The sequence below is a fragment of the Cricetulus griseus genome, chromosome 5 (assembly GCF_003668045.3).
Source record: "Cricetulus griseus strain 17A/GY chromosome 5, alternate assembly CriGri-PICRH-1.0, whole genome shotgun sequence".
Taxonomy (NCBI): domain Eukaryota; kingdom Metazoa; phylum Chordata; class Mammalia; order Rodentia; family Cricetidae; genus Cricetulus; species Cricetulus griseus.
The window spans coordinates 77,934,409-77,958,124 of NC_048598.1; the positions used below are offsets into that span (position 1 = coordinate 77,934,409).

General features: G+C 39.9%; 1 protein-coding gene across 2 annotated transcripts; it reads left to right on the forward strand.

Moving 5' to 3' along the window:
• Positions 1-255: 255 nt before the first annotated feature.
• On the forward strand, positions 256-10,401 carry Serpinb12 (serpin family B member 12). 2 transcript variants are annotated; one of them, XM_035444923.1, is made up of 7 exons: positions 256-423; positions 2,850-2,984; positions 3,278-3,415; positions 4,515-4,632; positions 7,848-7,990; positions 8,878-9,045; positions 9,997-10,401. In XM_035444923.1, the coding sequence occupies exons 1-7, from the start codon at positions 256-258 to the stop codon at positions 10,399-10,401; spliced, it is 1,275 nt and encodes a 424-aa protein (XP_035300814.1). The 2 variants fall into 2 exon arrangements, with proteins under 2 accessions (XP_035300814.1, XP_035300815.1); XM_035444924.1 differs by having other exon boundaries at positions 2,850-2,924.
• Positions 10,402-23,716: the final 13,315 nt, after the last annotated feature.

Genomic DNA, 23,716 nt, shown 5'->3' on the forward strand with positions numbered 1-23,716 from the left:
TTCTCTTTCTCTGTCTTTCTACATCCTCTCTTTTCTCCCTTCCTTTCTTCTCCCCTTTCTTTAACTTACATGTGCAAGTATTTTGCCACTGAGCTACCCTCCAAGTCAATTTTACAGTTCTTCACAAACCATAAACACATCAAATAATTATGTATTGTTATATCTTGGGCATTAAAAATAAGAATTGGTTGTTTATCCATTTTTTTCTCCATTCACTTTTTTTTCTTTTTCTTTTAGGCAGTAACCAGTTTTACAATGGACTCTCTAATTGCAGCAAATAGCAAATTTAGCTTCGATTTCTTCCAAGAAATTAGCAAAGATGATATTCGTAAGAATATCTTTGTCTGCCCTCTGAGTATCTCAGCTGCTTTTGGTATGGTCCGCCTGGGAGCCAGAGGTGACAGTGCACGTCAGATTGATGAGGTATGTATCCAGAAGGATGCTGAACAGGGCCCTGTATGCTGTCTGGGTCTGCATAGGAAGTTAATCTGACTCTCAGGTGAGCTGGAGTTGCTCACTGCTCTCAGGATTTGGGCTTGGAAGCCTCTACAGTTTCATTTCCATTTCCGTTCATCTTTCATAAGGAACTTCTCTAGCCTCCCTGCCTGATAGCTTTTCCTATTCATCTTTGCCTCTTCACATCTGTCTTTGTGCCTGTCACTTTCTCTCTACAGTTATTGACACAAATACTGTTGGTAGCTTTTGATATGAGTATGTTTCCTCTCTTTCTTCCCCTATTAGTCAGATGTGTATTAGAACTTAGATATTTAGACAGTAGTTTAAGATCCTCCTTAACTTTCTAATTTCATTTGTCAGAAAATCCCATTGGCTTTCCTTTTGATAAACCTCCCTGAGTTCTGAACTCTATTATCTCTTATGGCTTGCTTCTGTGATAGCATCCTATGTTGCTGCCATTGGCAATATGCTCCTAACCCCAGGAAAAGAAAGTGAGTCTTATTTTGAGGCCTTTGGGTTCCTTTTTCCTGTGTCTCTTCCCTCGGCATTTTAGTTACCTTTCTGTTGCTGTGTAAAAAATATTGTGACCTCAGCAATGTAAAAAAGAAACCATTTGATTGGGCTTACAGTTTCAGAGGATTACAGTCCATGATGGCAGAGCAAAGGCATGGTGGCAGAGACAGCAGATAGTATACAGAGGGAACACACTGGGAATGGTGCAAGTCTTGAAACCTCAGAGCCCACATCTGTGACACACCTCCTCCAAAAAGGCCACACGTGTTCATCCTTTCAAAACTGTTCCACTAATGAGGGATCAGGTATTCTAACGTATGAGCCTATGGGGGCCGCTTTGCTTCATTCTACCATACTCATATATCTAATCCTTTGGCTTACTTTCTTCTTCATCATCGTTTACTGTTTACCACCTTTGAAAGGCTCACTCTGATCTTCCAATCTAATGCTCCATCTGCTCCCAATCCCATAAATGAGCCTAGTCACGTTTACCCACACAGAACTTCTCATCATAGGCCATACAGCAAACAATTAATATGTATATTATTTTTATATCTTCTGCATTGCTGTGTAATCTCCAAAAGACTTTGTCCTACAATAGCACCAGGCCCAGAGTAGGCACCCATTTGATGCCTGTAGAGCGATGAGTACTCATGACAAAAGTGCTCCCTGCCCCCTCAGTAAGCTGTGAACTTCTGAGGCTGGTCTAGTATTTCCTTGGCACAAAGATTAGGCATCAATACATGGAGGAGTTAGATTCACAGATTAAGGCAGAATTATTTGGGGCCATTATGCTCTTGCACTTACTTTTACTCGCTTTTTACCATCATCTCCTGTTCCATAAGCAACACATAGATGTACAATGGGGTTTGCATCCTCCAGGACCAGCTGGCATTCTTTCTCCATGCAGCTCTATAACCTGAATCTGAGCATTGTGCGGTGTGCCTCTCCTTCCCCACTTCTGATGAGATCCTGGGCAGTTGTCTCATGTCACATTCACTCCCCCGACTGATGTGAAACTTCAGACCAGTGCTGTCCAATACAGATACGGCTAAAGCCACATATGAACTTAAAGCATTTTTAGTAGTCACATAAATATTTCCAAAAGATAAGGCTGAGTTTAATAAGAAAGTATAGATAATTCATCATTTTCACAATAATGTATCAATGTATAATCAATATATATTTAATGAGATATTTTACATTATTGTTTATTGTGTCCTCAAGACCTCATGTGCATTTTATATTTGCATCCGATTAAGACTTGGCATGGGCCAGGCGTTGGTGGCACACGCCTTTAATCCCAGCACTCGGGATTAAAGCAGAGGCAGGCGGATCTCTGTGAGTTCCAGGCCAGCCTGATCTCCTGAGTGAGTGGCAGGATAGGCTCCAAAGCCACACAGAGAAACCCTGTCTCGAAAAACAAAAAAAAAAAAAAAAAAAAAAGACTTGGCATGGAAAAGTGTAGGTTAGTAGTGGCCTATAGCTCGTGAATTCCTTCTGTTCCTTGGTTTGCCTGTATTGATTCTAGTTCTTTCCTTTTCTTTTCTTTTTTTTTGTGTTTGGAAAAGTTGTCTTGTAGCCTGGGCTAGCCTCAACTTTCTATGAAGTTAAGGATAATCTGTAACTTCTAATCTTCCTGCCTCCCCTGGATTAAAGGAGTGTGCCACCCTAGTTAGGTCACATGATGCTGGGGATAGAACTCTGGGCTCTGTGCATGCTAGGCAGCACTCTGTCAACTGGGGTCATTACTATTCTTAAGTGTAGTCAGAGGACGAGGGCAGTTTCAGTGACACCCACTTCTGTGAATGATTGTTGACTATTTTGTTGACTTCCTGTCCTTCATATTGTCTGAAAGACCCTATGTTATTGTCACACAGGTATTACACTTCAATGAACTTTCCAAGAATGAAAGCAAAGAACCCAATGATTCCTGTTCAAAAAGCAAAAGTAAAGTGTTGTCTGACAGCTCTCTGGAAGGGCAGAAACAGACGCCAGCATCTCAGGAGCAGCAGGTGAGACTGCCTGAAGACTTCTCTTCGCTTTTGCTCATTCTTCTGCCTGTGCGGTACTTGATGACAGATGTTTATTCTGTAGGTTAGGTGCAGGCTTCACACAGGCTGAAGTCCCTTTCTAAGGACACCTTTTCTATGTCCTTGGTTGTCCCATTCCTCTCTGCCTCCTAAACCTGGTGACACTGGACAATGGCATCTCCCTGGCCAGCTCTACTTTCCTCCTGTAAAAATAGTTTTTCTTTAGTGGTCCTTAACTTTGATTGTTAGGAAACCATTTGTTTTTCCTCTGTTAGGATGAATCTACAGATGAGAATGAACTGCTCGGCTGCTACTTTGGGAAACTTCTCTCCAGATTAGACAGAGCCAAAACTTATTACATTCTGAGTATGGCCAACAGACTCTATGGAGAGCAGGAATTCCCAATCTGCCCGGTGAGTTACAGGGACTGAGGTGTCCACAGAGCATGCTCCGCAAATTAGTGAGTAGGTGGATGGCCTACCTTTCACATAGTCCGTGGGACTACGGACTGGTGCATGACTGCAACCTGCTTCCTGAGGTCCCACACTTCTATCTCCTAGGAGTCCACTTATAAATGGCACAGCGTGGATAGAAAGGGTCACCTGATTCACAGCCCGTTGGTACACACATACGCTTAGTAAGGTACTCAGGGGACTATCTTTCCTAAACAATGCGCATGGTAGAGGCAGTTTGTGGCTTTCCTGCCTGTTGGCTGCCTTTAAGGCACTACTCTAAGATCCCTTATTGTGCCTCAATCAGGTAGTTCCCATGGGAACTGGGCTTAGCAGAATGTGCATGGTGCCGAGAAAGGTGACCCCATTGGGAGCCCAAAGCCACAGTCCTTGTTTCTGTGGGCAAGCAGCTCTTACCTGAAGCAGGACAAGCTCCAATTAAGATTCCAGTGTCAGGAAAGTGAGCCACATTGCCAAGTGTGATGTGTATGAGTAGAGGCAGATGTGATAAAGCTCGTGTGAGCTGGGCTACTCGAGGGTACAAAGATCCTACTTTTCTTCACGATAAATTATCTTACCAGGTTGCTATCTTAAAAATTTTGGGAGCTAAATTTACACACGCAATTCATTTATTAAAGAGTATACAAATCAATGTTTTTGGCAATGTATTTATTTAATACATAATTTAATTATAGTTTGTATATTAAATTATATTTTAAATATAATTTAACACATGATGTATTTATTTAAGACATAATGCATAATAAATAATTTAAATAAAACTTATTTATTTAAATTTTATACTAAATACAAATTAATACAGTTACCAATCTAAATTATTTTTAAAGTTTGTAAGTGGAATTAATTATATTCACAACTATTAGGCTTTTCATGAAACTTTGTCATCTTCAAACAGAAAGTCTGTGAACATTAAGGTGGCCTTGGTGGTAGGTGACCAGGAGTTTCTTTTTAGGGGGCTTTTTGTCACCATCTCATCCTAAGGAAGCAGCACCTCCATGTGATTTTGTCATGCTCTTTCCCATGTATTTGAATTGAACAGGAGTACTCCGATGGCGTAACTCAATTCTACCACACTACAATTGAAAGCGTAGATTTCCGGGGAGACACTGAGAAGTCGAGACAAGAGATTAACTTCTGGGTTGAAAGTCAATGTCAAGGTAAGAGAGGCCTAGCAGTGAGGCTGGTATTCCTTTCTTCTCAAAGCAGAGCCCACTTTGCAGGCGGCTCATCTTCTAGGACTGGTGTTTGCATGTGTGGTGTGTGTTCACAGCTCATTGCAGGCTGGTGTTTGCATGTGTGGGGTGTGTTCACAGCTCATTGCAGGCTGGTGTTTCTATGTGTGGTGTGTGTTCACATCTCATTGCAGGCTGGTGTTTGCATGTGTGGGGTGTGTTCACAGCTCATTGCAGGCTGGTGTTTGCATGTGTGGGGTGTGTTCACAGTTCACAGTTGTTGGACAGCATCAGACAAGACTGGGCACACTCTGGCTGGTAGCTTCTTAGGCACTTCTATTATTTGTTTCTGTTTTTTTTCCTCCTATGATTTCTGAGTTTTAAAGACTTTTGAAATGACAACTATTTATTTATTGTGCGTGTTCATGTACACATGTGCTTGGTGTGTGGATGTCAGAGGACAACTTGCAGGAGCCGGGTCTTTTTTCCTATGTGCATCCTATGATTTAGCTCAGATTGTCAGGGTTATGAGCAAGTGATTTTACCTCTGAGCCATTTTGCCAGCATGTGTCACGTGTCAGCACTCCCAGTGCTTTTATTATAGGCTTTCTTTTGAAGGGTATGAAGGAATCACTGTCTCTGTCGGAATCACACCAATGTTTGCAGCACTCAATGCATCTTTGTCCACAGGACTGAGGCTCATCTTTTCTACAAAATACCCATTTAAAAATTGGAATTCATCTGTCATAGTTGTGTTATTGAGGACTTTCCTTTTACTTGCAATATCTGTCATGTGACAAAATAATATAAAACATTAAGATTCCTTTTGGGCTGAGAAATTATAATGTGGAAAGCTACAGTAGCACTCATATTGCATTATATACTTAGAATTAATATAGAAATATGTTAACTTAATAAGAATCTACCCATGTATATATGCTTTCAGTATCATTTTACCTGATACATTAAGAATGAAGGGAAACTAGGGAGTCTAAGATGTACATTTATTTTTTCATTTGGTGTATAATGTATGTATGTGTATATAGCATTGCAGTTTGGTAGTATCTGTCCACCCACCTTCCCAGCCCCACCCCTCCTCTTTCTTGTTGGTGTCCTTCTCCTGAAATAATCAGTCCTTCTGCTTCCATATCCTTCATCTACATGACTTTGGATTCACTATCCAAGAGAAAGCATGCAGTATTTTATATTCTTTCCCCATCACCCACTCATTCCCCATCCATTATCCCTTTAGAGGCCCCTCATCCCTCACATGCCCATCTTTCATGTCTTATATACTCAAACCTAATAGGAGAGGAGAACTGGGCTAATTGTCTTTCTGAGCCTGGCTCATTTTGCCTACCTTGATGACACCCACTTCCACCCTATTTGTTGCAAATAACATAATTTCATTCTTCTTTATGGCTAAATAAAACTGTTGTGTATGTGTGTGGTCTAATAAATATGTTAGACAAGAGTTGGGCCTCTTCATTTATCAGTTGTTTATGAACTCAGCCAATAGGGGAGGAACCTAAACTGGTGTAAGTCATTTCTCCCATGTTTTGTTCACTTGCAGCTCACTTGCTCTTTATCCCTCTCGGCTTTCACCATCGTAGAGACTCCAACTAACTCAAGCCTCCATTTCACAGGCGAATTGACATGTGGTCTTGCCAGTCATTAATAATGAAGACAGGTTTCGGCAGGTGGTGGGGAGCCCCTCTTCTACCCGTGCATGCATACTTTACAAAAATGAGCTCTTCGTCCCAGGCCTGCCTGAGCATTAGAAAAGGGCAGCTAGTGGTTATGAGTGTGGAACTGGAGACATTCTTGTTCAATGAACTTTGGAGAATGAGAGGGAAAGGCGATATATCTAAAGTGAGACTTTGACTCAGGATGCATGTACATTTGAGTGACTGACAGACAGGGAACAACAGAGGTTGGTTTATTAGTTGCTCTTGGTACTTGGTACAATACTTTCTATTTCTTTGTTCCATTTGGAGTCTTATACTCCTTGTTTCCTTTGAACATGGAGTTGAGGTCAGCTTACTAATGGTGTTTACGTAGGGGAAACCTTTAAATCCCACATTTATTTTCCCTTCCTTTTCTATGTGCCACAAAATTCTTGCTCTTTCAAGGTTCCTTTCAGCTATCAAGATATTAGTATTTGGTAAAGAAATCTCGACTGAACCTTAATATATTTTTCCTCTCTAGTGAGTTAGCTTTCCTGATGTATTTTAAGTGTTGTTGATGTTGACATAGTGTACTATAGAATCTATGTACAGCCTTCCTCAATGTAAAATGATCTGCCTTCATTGAGATCTCAGCATGCATTAAAGTGGCTGGTGATTTCAAGTAGAAAAGGATGTGTCTTGAAATGGACTAGTGCTTGATTACAGGAAGGATCACTTCCTGTCATTTTTAGGGATGCTTCCCCTTCTCACTATTCTTTTGTAATGGAAGGTGCCTGACTGAGAGCTCTTCTGAGAGATGGAAGGCCCCAGGATCAATGCTGGCTCAACTTGTTCCTTTTTGACAATTTGATGGCTCCTGTTATTGCTTTCAGCAAATTAATCCATTAAGAAGGGACAGCCATCAGCACTTCTGGAAGGCTTAATTTCTATGCGGTGCTTAGAAGGTACTAACTTCTACAAGTGAATGTGTTTGTTTACAAAACTGAATGAATTCTTCCTTTGAGCTGAAATGAGGGTGTAGGAACCTCTACAAAGTAGGCTTTATATTATGTACGTGTGTGTGTGTGTGTGTGTGTGTGTGTGTTTATATGCATATCTATCTATCTATATGTCTGTCTGTCTACCATCTACCCATCTTTTTATATGTGGGAGCATATACTGAACTTCAATAAATGCTAGAGAAAGTAATCTCATACTGTAGTTATTCTATCCAGGAAACTATAAATGTTAGGTGATTAGATATATAATATGAAACATAAGCCATAGATGTCTAGTGGCTATTTGCAACCAAAAGTGGCAAAGAGGGTCAGAGAAGATGCTCTTGTTCTCAGTGCTCTGAATCAGGTCTTCCTCCAGGGGAGTGAGCATTCAATAACTTCTATCCTTCTTCAAGCCCCCAAATAGCCCTCTAGGTTTCTTGGGGAAGCTCTTGAGTGAAGCAATCTCCAATGTCTCCATGAATACTTTTCATGCAACACATGCTCAGGTTATTCTCTGGCACTTTTTCTCTAGGTAAAATCAAGGAGCTGTTCAACAAGGAGGCTATTAATAATGCAACTGTGCTGGTGCTAGTGAATGCTGTTTACTTCAAGGCCAAGTGGGAGAAAAACTTTGACTGTGAAAACACAGTTGATGCACCTTTCTGTCTAAGTGAGGTACTTACTGTATTAGCTTGCCGTTTCTAGGTAGTCCACTCCTAATTTCTTCTAATGTTGATCAGTAGTGTCTAGACTCAAACCTAATGCTTAGATGGGTGGCTTATAATTATAATAAACCATTCTGTGTTTTATAAAAGGCAAAAGAAATCAATTAAAATTTCATATAGACTGGTTCATGTCTAAAAGCCCAGCACTTACAAGGCAGAGGCAGGGGGATCACTACAAGTTCAAATTTATCTTTGTCTACATAAGGACTACCAGGAATCTAGAGCTACATATTGAGACCTTGTTATAAAATAAAACAAAACAAAACAAAATATAACAAAGCATAGCAAATGTATACACTTAAGAAAAGAGACAGGTCTCTTCATTTTGAATCTGCTTCCTACCTCAGATAGTTAACACATGAGACTACTCTACCTACCTCTAAATTTTCTGCCCCTATCCCCAAACATCTCCCCCTAGATTTATCCTCTATCCCCCTGTCAGAGATTGTAAACACTGAGTATATGTTTCCTGGGGAAAGTGGTCTGAGTGTTGTTGGCAGTCCAGGAAAGAGCATATCAGCCAATGAGTTCCTGAAGATTATCAAGATGTACATAGAAGACTGTGCTTTCTGGGATTGCTTTGGCTGAATTAGGGTGTGGGAGACATTTGGATTGAAAGTCTAGCAGTAAGTAGTCTCAAGAGCTAAGGAACTGATGAAGGACACAGGTGAATAAAGTATTGGTAAAGCTGGGGCTGCTTTATTGATTGGTATTCAGAGTGTTTCAGGTTGGGTCTGAATTTCTGGGGTAGGTCCTTTTCTTCTTGAAGCACCCTAGTTCTCAGGGATGTTGATGCCATGGGTGTTTGAGCTCTCTATGACCTTTTGTCCTCTGCAGAATGAGAAGAAGACGGTAAAGATGATGAATCAGAAGGGGAAGTTTAGACTTGGCTTTATCGAGGAGCTGCAGGCACAGATCCTGGAAATGAAATACACCATGGGGAAGCTCAGCATGTTGGTCCTGCTTCCATCTTGCTCAGAAGACAATGTGAAGAGTCTTCAAGAGGTACACTTCATTGACACGCCCATACCAATCCCAGATCACTGAGGAGTAGCATTAGCATCCATCATCTAAGAAGGATGCTATCTCAGCTTGTAGAGACATTGGATACATATGGAATCTGAATGAGATTGGATATTCATTTTTGTTTCTTTCAAACCAATGAGTGAAAACCAGATATATCAGAACAAGAGTTCCTCTACCCCCAAATCCACAGATTTCTTTAATCACTTTCCAGACCAAAGAATCTGGATGTCAAGTTGTTTAACAATTTTCACAAATGAAACAGTTCCTCTTTCTAAAATAGCTTGACCTTTGGCCTCTGCCATATCTGGCTGTTTAGCTGCAAGTGTTTTGTAAACATGCTATTTGATAGGAGTAGAAATACTGATACTATAAGAAAGGAATCAATAAATGTTGGGAGGCCCAGATACCTCTTTTCTGGGGAGAGGGATAAGGAGAGGATAAGGAGATAGATAAACAGATTGACAATAGATGGATAAAGATATCAATACTGTGCTTACAGTAACTACCATTGTTCAAAATATATGGCACACCAACATTACTTTAATGTATCTGACTACATTTCATACATTACTTTGGTTAGGCCTTAGAAGAGCCTTAGCATATTATCTCTGCTGTATGGAAAAGGAAATTTTACGTCATAGTAGTAGGGCTCATCTAAGCTTGCCCAACTGATTTTTTCTGGTCATTGAGCATGCACCTGCCAAATGCCAAACTGCAGAGGGATGCTGATTGTCCTACAATTCCAAGGGAGGGAATTTAAACAATGTCTAGAGAGAAAAGATTGAAATGAACCAATCTGAGGCTTAGAGAAAGTCCTTGCTGTACATATAACTGACTATTAAGACAGATTAACTCAGGAACTTTGAAGTAACTGAGATCCCTTTGCTGGTTTATAATTTGACCTTAAATATCATTTTCTTCTTTTTATAGCTTGAAAACAAAATAAGCCATGAAAAAATCATGGCTTGGAGTAGCTCAGAAAATATGCCAGAAGAATCAGTAGCCATTTCCTTCCCCCAGTTTGTCATGGAAGACAGCTATGATCTCAACTCTATTCTACAAGGCATGGGCATTACGGACATCTTTGATGAAATGAAGGCTGACCTGACTGGAATTTCCAAGAGTCCCAATCTGCATTTGTCCAAAATTATCCACAAGAGCTTTGTGGAGGTAGATGAGATGGGTACAGAGGCAGCTGCAGCCAGTGGGGCTGTTGCTTCGGAGAAGTCCCTTCCATCTTGGGTGGAGTTTAATGCCAATCACCCTTTTCTCTTTTTCATCCGACACAACCCAACCCACACAATCCTTTTCTGTGGCAGGGTCTACTCTCCTTGAACACCCTCTGGCTCTCAGGTGCCTGAGGTGAATGCAATACAGTTTTCCCTTTTGCAAAACATGGGCACTTGTGTTTTTGCTGACTGCTGGAAGCTGAATGCCTTCTGTCACAGTTCCACACTCAGTCCCTCAAGCCTCCAAGAGTTTTGTTCCGATAACCTCTGTCACCAGAAGCCAATTGTCCCCTGCCTGTTAATGAAGTAGCCTTGCTGTCTCCATAATCTTTACTGTCTTAAACTTTCAAGCATATAAACTCACCTTCTATGATTTGGAGGTCAACACAATGCAGACTGGTATTGCTTTTATTTAAGTTACCTCCCTCCTTATGGAGAAATACTGTAAGTTTGTCATTAGCCCATTGTGAGAGTTTGAAAAGTCAGAATGTGATTAAATGCATTTGGGAAACTTGGTTCTGCTTCTAGAGTAGTTATAATAATGGGTACCGAGTGGGCAAGACTCTTGACCCCTTTTCATATGTGTGGTACTGCTTGCTGTACTGCCTCCTGTGATACTCATTCACTCTAGAGAAGATACAAGCTAGAGACTTAAGTGATGGCTCAAGCACATGTCCCTTCCAGTACTCATTTTGACCCTGACCCAAAAAAGTGGTATGTCTGTTTTAAATGTTTGGTCTCAGTTTTCTACAAGGGATTCTCTTGTAATCATGATCCTTAGGCATCATTACCATGCGTTCCCCCCAGTCTCTTTGCTTTCCCTCAGCTTGCTGCTCCTAAGCACTAGGATGCTGAAACTGGGGAAGAAAGACCTTTTCCTCTGTGTATTCTTTATGATATGAACTTATTTAACCTTCTAGAGGCCTAATGCTGGGCATACAGTGAGGATAGTCCTTGACTGAATACAGGAAAACTATTGATTTAATGTGAAATTCCAGGTTACTAAAAGATGAATGAATGCATGTTCTTGGGCCCCAAGCTTTCAGAGTTCATGACCTCTGTTTTACCAGGATGCCCTGGAATGGCCAATGGCTTCCAACAAGGGGAATTAGTCAGGCTCTGCTCTAACAAGTACTCTTCTTGGTGTGGTCCAGCTTCCCTGCCCTGCACAGTGATGTCCTCCTTCAAGCTGTCATTGCACAGGAGAAGGGTGCCTGCAGCAGGTTTTTCAGGAAGCTGATCATCTCAGCTTGATATGATGTTGCTCTCCTCCTCCCTTCCTCGTGACTTCTCTCTGCTGTGAGAAACAAACCCTACATTCTTCATACAGACTTCTCATCTTTTAAGCTTATTTGTGGAACAAAACAATTTGTTCTTTTAATTATTATTATTATTTTTTTGCTGACTCTCTGGGAGTTTCACATCATGCACACCAATTCTGTTCACCTTCCAGTCTCCCATGACCCTCTCACCCCTGCCACACCCCACCCCACATAAAGAAACAAATTAAAGTAAGCAAGAAAGTGAACAGAAGCAAAAGCAAAAAACAAAAAACAAACAAAAAAATCAAAAACCAAAACCAAAAAAAAAAAACCAAAACAAAACAAAAACCACAACAGAATATCTTTGTTTCTTCCTTCTTTCCTGCTTCTTCAACACTTTTTCATTTGTCCTGGTTACAATGGAGGTTTTGGTGTGCCATATAGTATACCTCTTTGTCCCATCAGTTTTACTGGCAAATGTTCATTGCAATGAATCACTGATCTGATTCAAGACCTCTGGCTTCTGGTATATCATCATCATTGCATCCCCACCAGAACTCCTCTGGGATATCCTGTGGCTACCACGTGTCTTGGAGATCTTGCTGGTATCATTCCACAGGGCTAGTTCCTTCACCAGTTCCAGCAGGTCCTATATGGGATAGATGTTAGGGTGGGTCAACTCAAGGCCTGGCTGTGGGCCTGGATAGTAGTCAAGCTGGTCAGACAATACAAGCTGCAATGCTAGCATTTTGAGGAAGGAGAGAGTTCACTCTTTTTAAGGATTTAGTTTTTATGTATATGGGTCTTTTGTCTGCATGTGTGTCTGTGTACCATGTGTGCATAATGCCCATGGAGATCAGAAGAGGGCATTGGATCATTTGGAACTGGAGTTAGAGATGGTTGTTTGTTAACATGTGGATGGCAGGAACCAAACCCGGGTCCTCTGGAAGAACAAATGCTCTTAACTGTTGAGCCAACTCTCCAGGCTCAGGAAAGATTTGGCAAGATTCATTCCCTAGAAGCAGAAAGAACATTCAGGTCAGTGGGCTGTTTAACTGCCGGGAAACCAAGTAGGTCATGACAATCGTGATCATCAGCTCTTCCATTTTCCAGTGCACATATCCCTCCACCCAGCAGTATTGACAGGAAGAACAAATGGATTGATGCAGCTTCAAAAACAGTTGCTTCCTTTCTGACCATTAGGGTGTTTGGTAAGACATCTCTGGATATAGAGGCCTTAACAGACCCTCTAATATGTTTCAGATGCTCCGTGATCTTATTTTGACCCTCCTCCTCCTTCTGATTCCTATTTTGTCTACTACATCATTTCCCCATCAAACCTATCCTCATATTTTCTTCTTGACCTGGCTAAATAAGAACTTGTCACTTTCATGTAATTGCTGTTTATTTCTTGCATGTGTAGTACTTTGAAAACCACTCTATCATTAGCTCAAGGCTATTTTAGCCTGGGCAGCAGAGTGGGAAGGTATGCAGTTGGCTCAGGGCTTTCATATATTTGTAGTTGAGTGCCAATCCCAAACACAACAGAGCTCATAAAGATAAACCGTGTTAAGATATAAAATGCTAGAGAAATACAAATGTGATGTAAGACTAAATTTTAAAGGTGGGCAAGAGGCAGCATTGGTGGTTCAGTGGTAGAATTCTATGTAGGGGTTCCAGATTGGTTTCTTTCCCAATGCACTTCCAAATTTTCTAAAAGAAGGAAAGCAGGAAAGACAGACAGACAGACAGACAGAAAGAAGGGCAAGAAAAATTAACACACTGGAAAATATAATTAGTGAAATAAGTCAAATAAGAATGTTACTATTAGGATTTATGGGAAATAGTGGGAATTGTAGATATAAAAAGAGAATGAGGGTTATGGAGACGGCACCATGGGGTAAAACACTTGTCGTGTAAGAGTGAAGATCTCTGGAGTACAACCATCTGGACACACAGCATGTATATCTAGACAGACAGATGGACATATGGCAGGTGCATCTAGAGTTCAGTGCTTCTACTGCATGATGGGACATGGAAGAGTATCTGGAAGCTTTCAGGGTAGCTAGTCTGGTGTATGCAGTGGACACAGCACAAGACCCAGTCTCAGAACAATCAGGGAGAAGAGGACCAACACTTGAAATTGTCCTTTGATACACACACACACACACACACACACACACACACACACACACACACATACACACACACACTCACACACACATGAAAGAGAGACAGAGACAGACACCAGGAAATAAACCCAAGAATTACCATGTTCCTGAAAAGCAGACATGCCAAGAAACTTTACAAAGTTTGAGAAGTATATTAGGATGTGAACAGTGACCAAAATATTCTGCATGTGGGATAAAAATACATGGGTCTAAACATATTTTTTACATATTCTTTGAGAATTTCACACATGTTTAAAATAAAATTTGATAATACCCAGCCCATTTTCCCACTTCAATTTCTGACTACATCAACGTCTAAAACATTTATTTTGTGTTGGATTTTGGAGAAAAGTAAAACCTAGTCTGTAGTTTTGAAGGGGAAATACACATTTAAAACTTTTCACAGCTAGGTTGATGCTTGTGTACAAGCCAATAGAAAATTATTCTCTTATATTTTTGTATATGTAAATGTGGGTATGTTTAGCCCCAACACCTGACACTGTGCTGTAACTATCAGGGAAATTAGAATGCACTAAAAGACTAAAAAAGCCAGCTATGAAATTGATCCAGTAAAAATATATCCTCAGTTTATTACAAGAAGAAAAGAAAGTACTTATTTAGAATTTTTACCATCCCATAGCTGTTAGCAGATATGACTCTTCCCACTAGCACTCATGTGATTTTAGATGTTTCATCCATGTTTATGACGAGTTTCAAGTTTCAGAATAAGAATGCAGCCTTATTATGCTGCTCAGGCCACTGTCCACTGTCTGTTATGCTGGTGAAATTCATAGTAATAATGAATTTGTATCAAAGGACAAACTCTGAATTAGAACTGCAATAGGCCCAGTACTTCTTGTGTTACTTGTGTAGCTGTGTTGGTGACCCCATTTCATCAGACTATCTGCCATCCATCCCTTCCCCTCATTCAGAGATCTAGGTCACTCTTATTCACATCCAGCATTTGGTAAACTGAGATACAGAGATTCAGTGATTTGACCAAGGTCATGCAGGAAGTAAATGGTTGAATCTAAATTTGAACCAGGCTGGCTGTTTGTTACACAGTTGATAACTGCTTCTCTATGCATCCTTCCAAGCAAAAATCAAGGATACAAGGAGTCATTAGCTTCCATCTCTTTATTTTACCTGTTTGACCTATTAGAGATGAGAACTTACTCATCTGGAAGTTTTTGGGTATAGGAGTAGAATTTGGGTTTACAGTGCCAGTATTCTTGAAGTTCAGAGATGGAGCATTCAGGAAAATGCAGAGTACCATTTCAGTGGCTTGTTGGTTTCAGGACTGCAATGTGTCCAATAGTGAATGGCACAGGCCTTTATCCCAAGCCGGGTCAGTGTGTCAGCTGGAGTTGTGGTGGTACAGTGGTACCTGGCAATCTCAAGAGAGATGAGTTGTTCCCTAGAAAATGTGTGAGCCACTAATACACTTTCATGGAAGCACATACAGTCTCTCCCACTCTCAAATTTCTAAGGTAGGCTGAGGCTAAGCCCCAAAGGATAATCGTTCAGTTTGATGAGGGATTACACATGCAAAGACTACCCTATCCCCTGGACCTACCCAATATTAGAGGAAAATAATAATACAAGGAAATCGACTTCAACAGTGTTTATAGACCAAACAAAAGACTTAAAAAGTAGAAAAATAGTAGTCATAATATCCACTAATTAAGGATTCATTATTACTATGAATTTCACCAGCATAACAGACAGTGGACAGTGGCCTGAGCAGCATAATCGACTGGACTGAAGAGTTGGACAAATGAGTACTGCATGGACTTCTATAAAACACATAGCAGGAAGCTAAATAAATAGAAATGGAAAGGAATTAGAAATGGTAACCAGGCATTGTGGCTCATGCCTGTAATCCCAGTGTTGAAGGCTGAGGCAGGAGGATCTCTATAAGTTTGAGGCGAGTCTGAGCTACACAGTGAAACCCTGTCTCAAAAAATGTTGAGTTGTGTGCATGGTGGTTAAATAAGTATAACTATCTGTTATGAAGCATTTTAGGAATAAGGGGAAAAGGAATTGAGGTTAAGCATGATAAATATATCTGCATGACCAGGGGTTGAGCTCAATGGTAAGAATGACTGCCTAGAATGGCTTAGTAGGAACTAACACTTCCATACTGTGGCAAAATCACACAGATAAAAGAAAATGAAAAAAAAAAACATTCTAAAAGCATTGCTAGTTAAGAGAAATAATTCATAAAAGAGAATGAAAATCAGAATTTTTTTTTTGGTCCTACAAGACACAAACAGTATTTTTGAAGTTCATGTTCAGGGATGGAAAGAGGGCAGAGAGGTTGAGAGAACTGGCTGCTCTTCCAGAGGACTCCCGTCCAATCCCAGCATCCACATGACAGCCCATAACTATTTGTCAAAACTCCAGGCCCAAGGAATCCAGTGACCTCTTCTGGCCTCTGAGGGAACTACATGTACCTGATGTACAGATAAACATTCAGGCAAAACAACACACACACACACACACACACACACACACACACACACACACACACACACACACACACACACACAAACACACACACCCCAAAACAAAACAAAAGCCAAACCTGCAAACTAACATGTTTGCCATATAAGTTGTCATTCAAGGTTGAAGGCACCAAGGAAGGCCTTTGAGTTAACTATTTGCTAACCCTGACTTTCAAAAGTATCTAGTGGTTCTGTTCTAAAAATACAAAAGCTATGAAAAAAAGAAGAGATATGAGTAGTATGATGAAAAGAGCAACTATGATTTTAAGTTAAGTTACAATTAACAATTACAAGAGTTGAGTTAACAATTACAATTCTATGATCCTGACACGAGAAGTGGCATATGCAGTACTAGGGGTGTGAAGGAAATGAGAGAGCACAGAGAAGGAAGAAAAACCTTTGGGTATAGTGTTCTATTTTGAGAGGCAATGGGAAAACAATTTAACTCTAGACTTAATGGAAAAATATGTGCAGGATTTGCAGTGAACTGTGGATAACCATCAGAAGAACGGAGATAATTTGTGAACTCATTAGAAAAAGAATAATGAAAACCACTTGAAAGAGAAGGACATACAGGGACATGTGCATATAGCCATACAGTGGCCAGTGTCCGTTAAAAGACAAGCTGCATTACAAGGATGCAACAACAAACTACGCACAGGAGACAATGAGTTATTGGGTTTGTCCAGGGAAATAGGACCAAGAGGGTATGACATAGACACACAGATAGTTATAGAGAAAATGCCCTGTGAGGAATTGCTCTTGGAGAAGTTCCACGAACTGTGTGTGCACACAGAAGAGCTAGATAAGCACCTTTGTCATAGGCTTACAGTTACATGTTACTCTGGTTGCCACTCTTTTGCTGAAGTTCCTGCAATCAGTTTTTTGAAGTTCATCTGATAAATTCTGGTCAAAAAGTACATTCTCTAGATAGCTGATAGTTCAGCAGTCCTCTGTGGGCTTCTTCTTTAAAGGGTACTTTTTGGGATGCAGGATGCTTGGTTTAGAGTTTCTTTACATATATTGTTCCACTGAGGGGCTAGCATGTAATTCAATCAGTAGAAGGCTTGCCTAGCATGCATGAGTCCTGGACTCAATCCCCAGCATCCCATAAAGTGGGCCTGGTATATATATCTGAAGCCCCAACCCACACAGAGACTCTGTATAATATTCATAATATTCATGTATTCCATTGAGTTCCATTATTTCTAGGCAATTTCATTGTCTAGATTCAAGATTTATTTTCAAATATTTTCTTGGATCACAGGTTTAAATAAATTTCTACCCCACAATTTTGTTTTTGTTTTTCAGAGATGCAATTGCAAATTTTAAGGCTTTTTTTTTTTTGCTTTCTCTATGTCCGTTCTGTGACCTTTTAGCTCCATATTTTGTTTTGTTCTCTAGGCTATCTTTATACCTCTTCTATATGTCCCTTATGGCACTGCAACTCTGTAGCCAACTTACTCAGTCTTATTTCTGGGGAGAATTAGTATTTCCATAATTTTGTTTCCTGGTTTAAGATGACTATAATTACACACTTTTTATTGTTACTTTTGTTATTTACATCTATTCTAAACCATGGTTTGGTGTATCTTTCATGTCCTCAATCCCTGTTGGATGTTACTTAGCAGTGCTGGGCTGCAGGCTTCCCTCCTGTGATCATGCCTGATGTGCTAGCCAGGATTCCCAGCTGCTGGCAAGTGCTGACTTTGTTGCTTTCCTTCTACCAATTTTCAGGACTTGTTTCAGACTTCATTATTTATTGTCAAATTTTCACGTGTCCATATTCTCAGGATATTTCAATATCTAGATTTAGAATTTATTTTATTTTTGTTTTTTAATAGATTTTAAAGGTACCTTTGACTGTGTGTGCTAAACTGTGTAAACTATTCAGACTAAACGTGATTGATATTATGAAAGTGATGTATGGGTGCTGTATTTTGTTTTTCTTGTTTCAAGACTGCCCTCTTCTGTTTGTGTAGGTAAGTGCAGTTTTAGAAAGGACACCCAGGATTAGAAAGTTTTAGAAAGTTTTAGAAAGGACACCCAGGCTTAGTTCCTCCTGGGAAGTTAAGTACTAGCATATGTTAAGTACCCAGCATGTGTGAGGTTCAGAGTCCAATCATACACACACACACACACACACACACACACACACACACACACACACACACACACTGTTGCAGACAGAGACTAGGAGACCACCCAGCATGACCAAGCAGTTTAACAGAGGAAAACCCTTAGCTAGGGCATTCCTAACCTGAGATTCTAGAACAGGGTTGGGTATTTTTCCATCAGACTCTGTGCAGCGCAGCAGGGATGGAAAAGACTAGGGGGTCAGTTTCAGGTTACACGAAAGAAGGCTAGGCTGAGGTTCTTAGTCCAGCCTTCACATTTCTATAAACATGTGTGTGTGTGTGTGTGTGTGTGTGTGTGTGTGTGTGTGTGTGTGTGTGTGTGTGCATGTGTGTTCTCAGTACGGCTGTTGTTATCGAAGTTATGTTCACTGAGATTTGAAGTTAAGCGGCTTCAGTTCTATCACAGGAATAAATACTGGCAAAGGGTCACTAAGATGACAATTTGATAATTTTGTAAATGGTTTTTAGAAAAATTCTTATGAATAAGTTGTGAATTTAACAAGAGAGGATTATTGAACGTGGCTAGTGAGCTATCCCTTGCAAAAGATTAGTCACCAGCAATGCTTTTACAAATTTACTCCTTTAATTAATTGATAACAGTACAGTCTTTTAGAAACTGTCTTTTGGTACAGCATTGTACATATCTTGTCGTTAGATGAAAGACCCTTGATCAGATCCACTGCTGTACTTTAGTAGTACTTATTATGGATCTAATATAGAGTAGATGCTCGAAATTTGTTGAGTAAATCATGAACAGCTCCCAGTCTGACTCATAAGATGGAAAAAGCAAAACTGTGAAGTTCTTGCCAAAGAATCTGATTAAGTTTTTTTTATGAGTGTCTCAGTCAATGTACTATTGCTGGGAAGAAATATGATGACCAAGACAACTCTTATAAAGGAAACCATTTAATTGGGGCTTGCTTACTGTTTTAGAGGTTCAGTCTGTTATTAGCATGGTAGGAAGCATGGCAGCATTCCGGCAGATGTGGTGCTGGACAAGGGCTGAGATTTCTATGTCTGCATCCACAGGCAGCAGGAGGAGAGGAATTCTGGTTTGGGAATGATCTTTTTGAAACCTCAATACTTCCTGCCCCAATACACACTTCATCCAAAGGCCACACCTCCTAATCCTTACGAACAGTGCCACTCCCTAGGAGCCTATGGGAGCCATTTTCATTTAAACCACCACAGTGAGAAATAGCATTAATATGGAATCATTAAAATGTGCATGTGTAGTTGGACACGGTGGTGCATGCTGGAACCTCAATCAGCACTCAGGACGCTGAGGTAAGCAAATTGCAAAGTGGAGGACAGCCTGAGCTACATCGAGAGAGTTTGTTTTAAAATACAAAACCAAAAGTAAAATGAAAGAAATTTCAAGTATAGATTAAACACTGTCACAAAGTGTAGGTTTGTAGCTGCTACCCAAATAAAAAGACAAAACATTCCTTCAAAATGCCTGCCTCCTGCCCTTTTCTAGTTATGTCTTTCTTCCGAGACTTGTAGCATTCTAGTTTAGTTTTGCTGCCTTTGAATTTCACATAAATACAGTCACTTACTAGGATTCTTTTGTACTTAGCTACTTTAAAAAAATATTGTTTGTCTAGGATGAGAGAGTATCCCTCTGTGTGGAATGGGCTCACAAAGTCCATTCTTTTGCTAAGGACAAATACTGACCTATTACCAGAGGCCCCATAGATTGTCTAGGCCTCCTCATTGGCACCCAAGTTCAGGGAGTCTGGATCCAAATGATATGACAGACACCGAAGATCCCCCATGGAAGGCCTCACCCTCCCTGGGGAGCAGAAAGGGAATGGATAGGGGGTTAGTGGGGGCACGGGAGGAAGTGAAGGGGGAGGAACTGGGATTGACATGTAAAACAAGCTTGCTTCTAATTTAAATAAAAAATAAATCTCAAAAAGTTAAAAAATTGTTTGTGAATTAACCAATTTTACTTTTTGCAGTTTTCCACAGTGTGGGTAGACCACAATTAATTTTTAAAATGCTGTTGATGCACATTTGGTTTCCTGGTATCTGGGTATTTTGAATAAGGCTGCTGCAACCCTTGTGCATGTGACTCAAGGTGCCTTGCATGTGTTTAACTAGATGCATACTTGTGGTGGAATGACCAGGTCATAGGGTACATGTGTTCAATTTCAATAGTATCTTCAGATTAATGAAACTGTTTAAATATTATACAGTGCAGTCTGCTAATCTTGAGTATTATTGCCAGTGCTTTCGTATGTCTGACTGTAGCTCAGCAATCTATGGCATCTGGAAATTTGCATGTGGTGTCTGGGAGTGTAGTCAAGATTTCTTTGTCCCCGTGTGGATATCTGATGGACTCAGTATAATTTTTTGGAACATCCATTGCCCTGAAGTAAGAGCTTAAATTAAATGTGAGCATGCAACTGTTCCAGCCTCACCCCTTCCCACACCAGACAGGCTTAGTTATTTAATAACAGGTCTCCTGTCTGATAGGAGAGTTCATCTCTCCTCCTTCCTACCCTTGACAGGTGGTTTGGTTACTCTTGGCCCTTTTCTAGTTCCTATAAATTTGGTATCAGTTTGCCAGTGTTTTGAGAAATAAAACCCGGAATTGTGATGAGATTGCAGGGATGAGTTTGGAGAAAATGGACATCTTTAAGATACAGAATTTTCCAAACAATAAGTTGAACTTATGTTTCCACTTACTTAGTCTGCTTAACTCCTTTAAAATTACTTGTAGTTTTTCTTTTAAAGGTTTATACAGTTTTTTGCATAAACTTACTTAGTATATGCTGATTTTAAGTTTTGTTTTACAAGTTAAATAAATTTGTAAAAATGAAAATTTTATGTGTTGTGAACCTGTTTTGATGAGTGTGTATTGCAATGCTGCATCTAGCTACTTAGCTACACATTACTTCTTTCTTTCTTTCCTTTTTTTTGAAAGGTTCTTTCAGTATAGGCAAGCTAGCCTGGACTCCTCTTCCTGCCTCAGTTTTCTGAGTGTTGGGATTACAGGTATGTGCTATCATATACAGAATTCAACAGAATTTTGATGTTCTTTAAAGTATATATTAACATTTCCTAATATATATTGTCAGTATATTGATTTTTATATTGATCTTGTTTTAAGTAATCTTTTTAAACTTGCTCTTTAATTATATGTTTGTCTCAATTCTTTTGTGGGTATAATTGTAATTTTTCTTTGGAATAATTAGCTAGTTAATTGATCAGTCAATTAACATCCCCTCTGAGGGTCTTTGATACAATTGTGAATGGATGCATTGATGGTGTACACAGCCATTTCATTCCTTTTTATTGTGTATATAAATAATATTTATTGCCTCCTAGGATCAAAATTATTTCTTTTAGATTCTGTCTATCAATCCTAAGGTATTCAAAGAAAAACATTACAGTAATCAATGTTTTCATCATGATAACACTTAGTATAATTACAATGATATGCACAAAATCTTACATTTTAGAAATTCTTCAAGTCATATTTCACTTTAATTTCCTTGTTTTAATCGCAAAGAGAAAACTTTTATTTATATATGTTTCATGTCTCCCAAGAGACATGAAAGATAATAAACTCCTTGTACAATGTGTAAAAATGAAAATATATTAATTTAAAAGAATTCAAATCTATATCCAAAGAGAAAATTTTTATAGGTCTTAGTGAATTAAGAATTATTCAAAGGAAAATATATGTAAGAATTGCTGAAGAATTTGGTTAATTTTGCAAAAGCAATGGAGTGTTTGGGCTAGGCATAAAAAACATGTTTGTCTTTGGTCATGTACCTTAGAAACAAACTCAAAGATACTTACATTTGTTCTTGCAATTTTCCAGAGGGAGGAGTTGCTTTTAAAAAAGAAAGTTTGGGGTAAGGGGAAGCATTAATTATTAGTATGTTTCCACTAGAAATTTGATTCTTTGATACCACAGGAAAATTCTGGAACCAAGCCTACATAACAGTTAGTCCTGCCTGATTTGGGGTAGGGGGTGTTGGGCTCTTTCATTCCCATGTAAAAATCATTATACAGTTTCATACATGGGTATGGTGAGTGTTAGTCATTTTTACCCCCATTTCCTGTCTTTGTCCTTTCTCCCCTTCCACTAAACCCTTCTTTTTCACAAGTCTCTCCCTGCTTTCATGTTTTCTTTTTGTGTGTGACCACTGAGTTCAACTAGAATCACTTGTGTGAGCATGGGTGGGGGATTGCTTACTAGAGTGTGAGAACTAGTTACTGTGGCACTGAAGAACATGACAGCTAAATAGCAATGGTCTCTCAGGGAGGTCTCAGACTCCTCTCCTATTCACAGTGACATGTTGATGGGGCCAATCTTGTGAAGGTCTCATGCAGATAACCACAGCTACAGTAAGTACATGAGTGCAGCAACCATAGCAGGCCCAGAAGATCCCATTTGCTGTGTATCTCCTCATCCTCTGACTCTTACCTTGTTTCTGTCTTATCTTCCCCAGTGTTCCCTGCCCTTAGAAAGGGGTGACATAGACACCTCATTTAGGGCCACGCATGCCACAATCATTTATTCTTGGCACTTGACTGGTTGGTTATGAAGTTCTTGCATTAACCAGCACAAACTGAAATAAGAAGTATCTTAGATGAAGGCTGAATATCACTAGCCTTGGATGGTGATCAGGAATTGGGTGGGATCTATCTTTTATACCTGTTTTCTAGGGAGCCACAGCTGAGTTTCAAGTAGCTCCTGGATAGGTAGATTCCATTCAGATGAGAATCATTGACCTTAGTACAGGGCAGATGAGGGGGCAGATGTACAGGCTGGAAAAGGAATCTCATTGAGACACCAGCAGCATCTAGAACAATAAGTAAGTGTAAGTAATAGACAAGTAGACGTTGTAACAGAGCTGTGAGCTATGGGAGAAGACAGGGAATCCAGTGTAATCTGCTTCAGGACTTGTCTAGTTTATCTTTTTACTCACTGACACCAACATTTTCTTTCCTGAGGATGTTTGACACCAGAAAGAAGAGACTGGTAAAGTAGAAGAAATGGAAAGAATCTCTCATGATTGGGGATTATGACAATACTGGGAATATGTAATGGGAATGTAACCAGATGGAGTCATATCAGTGTCCACTAGTTTATAATAGGAACAGTTCCTATCGATGGGATGGTCAATGTATGACTGTGTGAGTGGGCCACTAAAGGAAAACAAAGGAGGTCAGGGAAATCACGATGCATAGACACCATGGAGTGGTGGGAGTAGTTAGAAAGGACAGAGAAACCGGGTGCACAGGACCAGAGGGACATACTATTTGGGAAAGGGTAGTACAAGCAAGATAATGAAAGTGTCCCAAGGGTTGCATTGACTTTAA

Coding starts and splice junctions, on each gene's coding strand:
- Serpinb12 (XM_035444923.1), top strand. CDS start 256: ATGGACTCTCTAATTGCAGCAAATAGCAAATTTAGCTTCGATTTCTTC. Junction 2,985..3,277: donor CAGCATCTCAGGAGCAGCAG/GTGAGACTGCCT, acceptor TTCCTCTGTTAG/GATGAATCTACAGATGAGAA. Junction 9,046..9,996: donor ATGTGAAGAGTCTTCAAGAG/GTACACTTCATT, acceptor TTCTTTTTATAG/CTTGAAAACAAAATAAGCCA.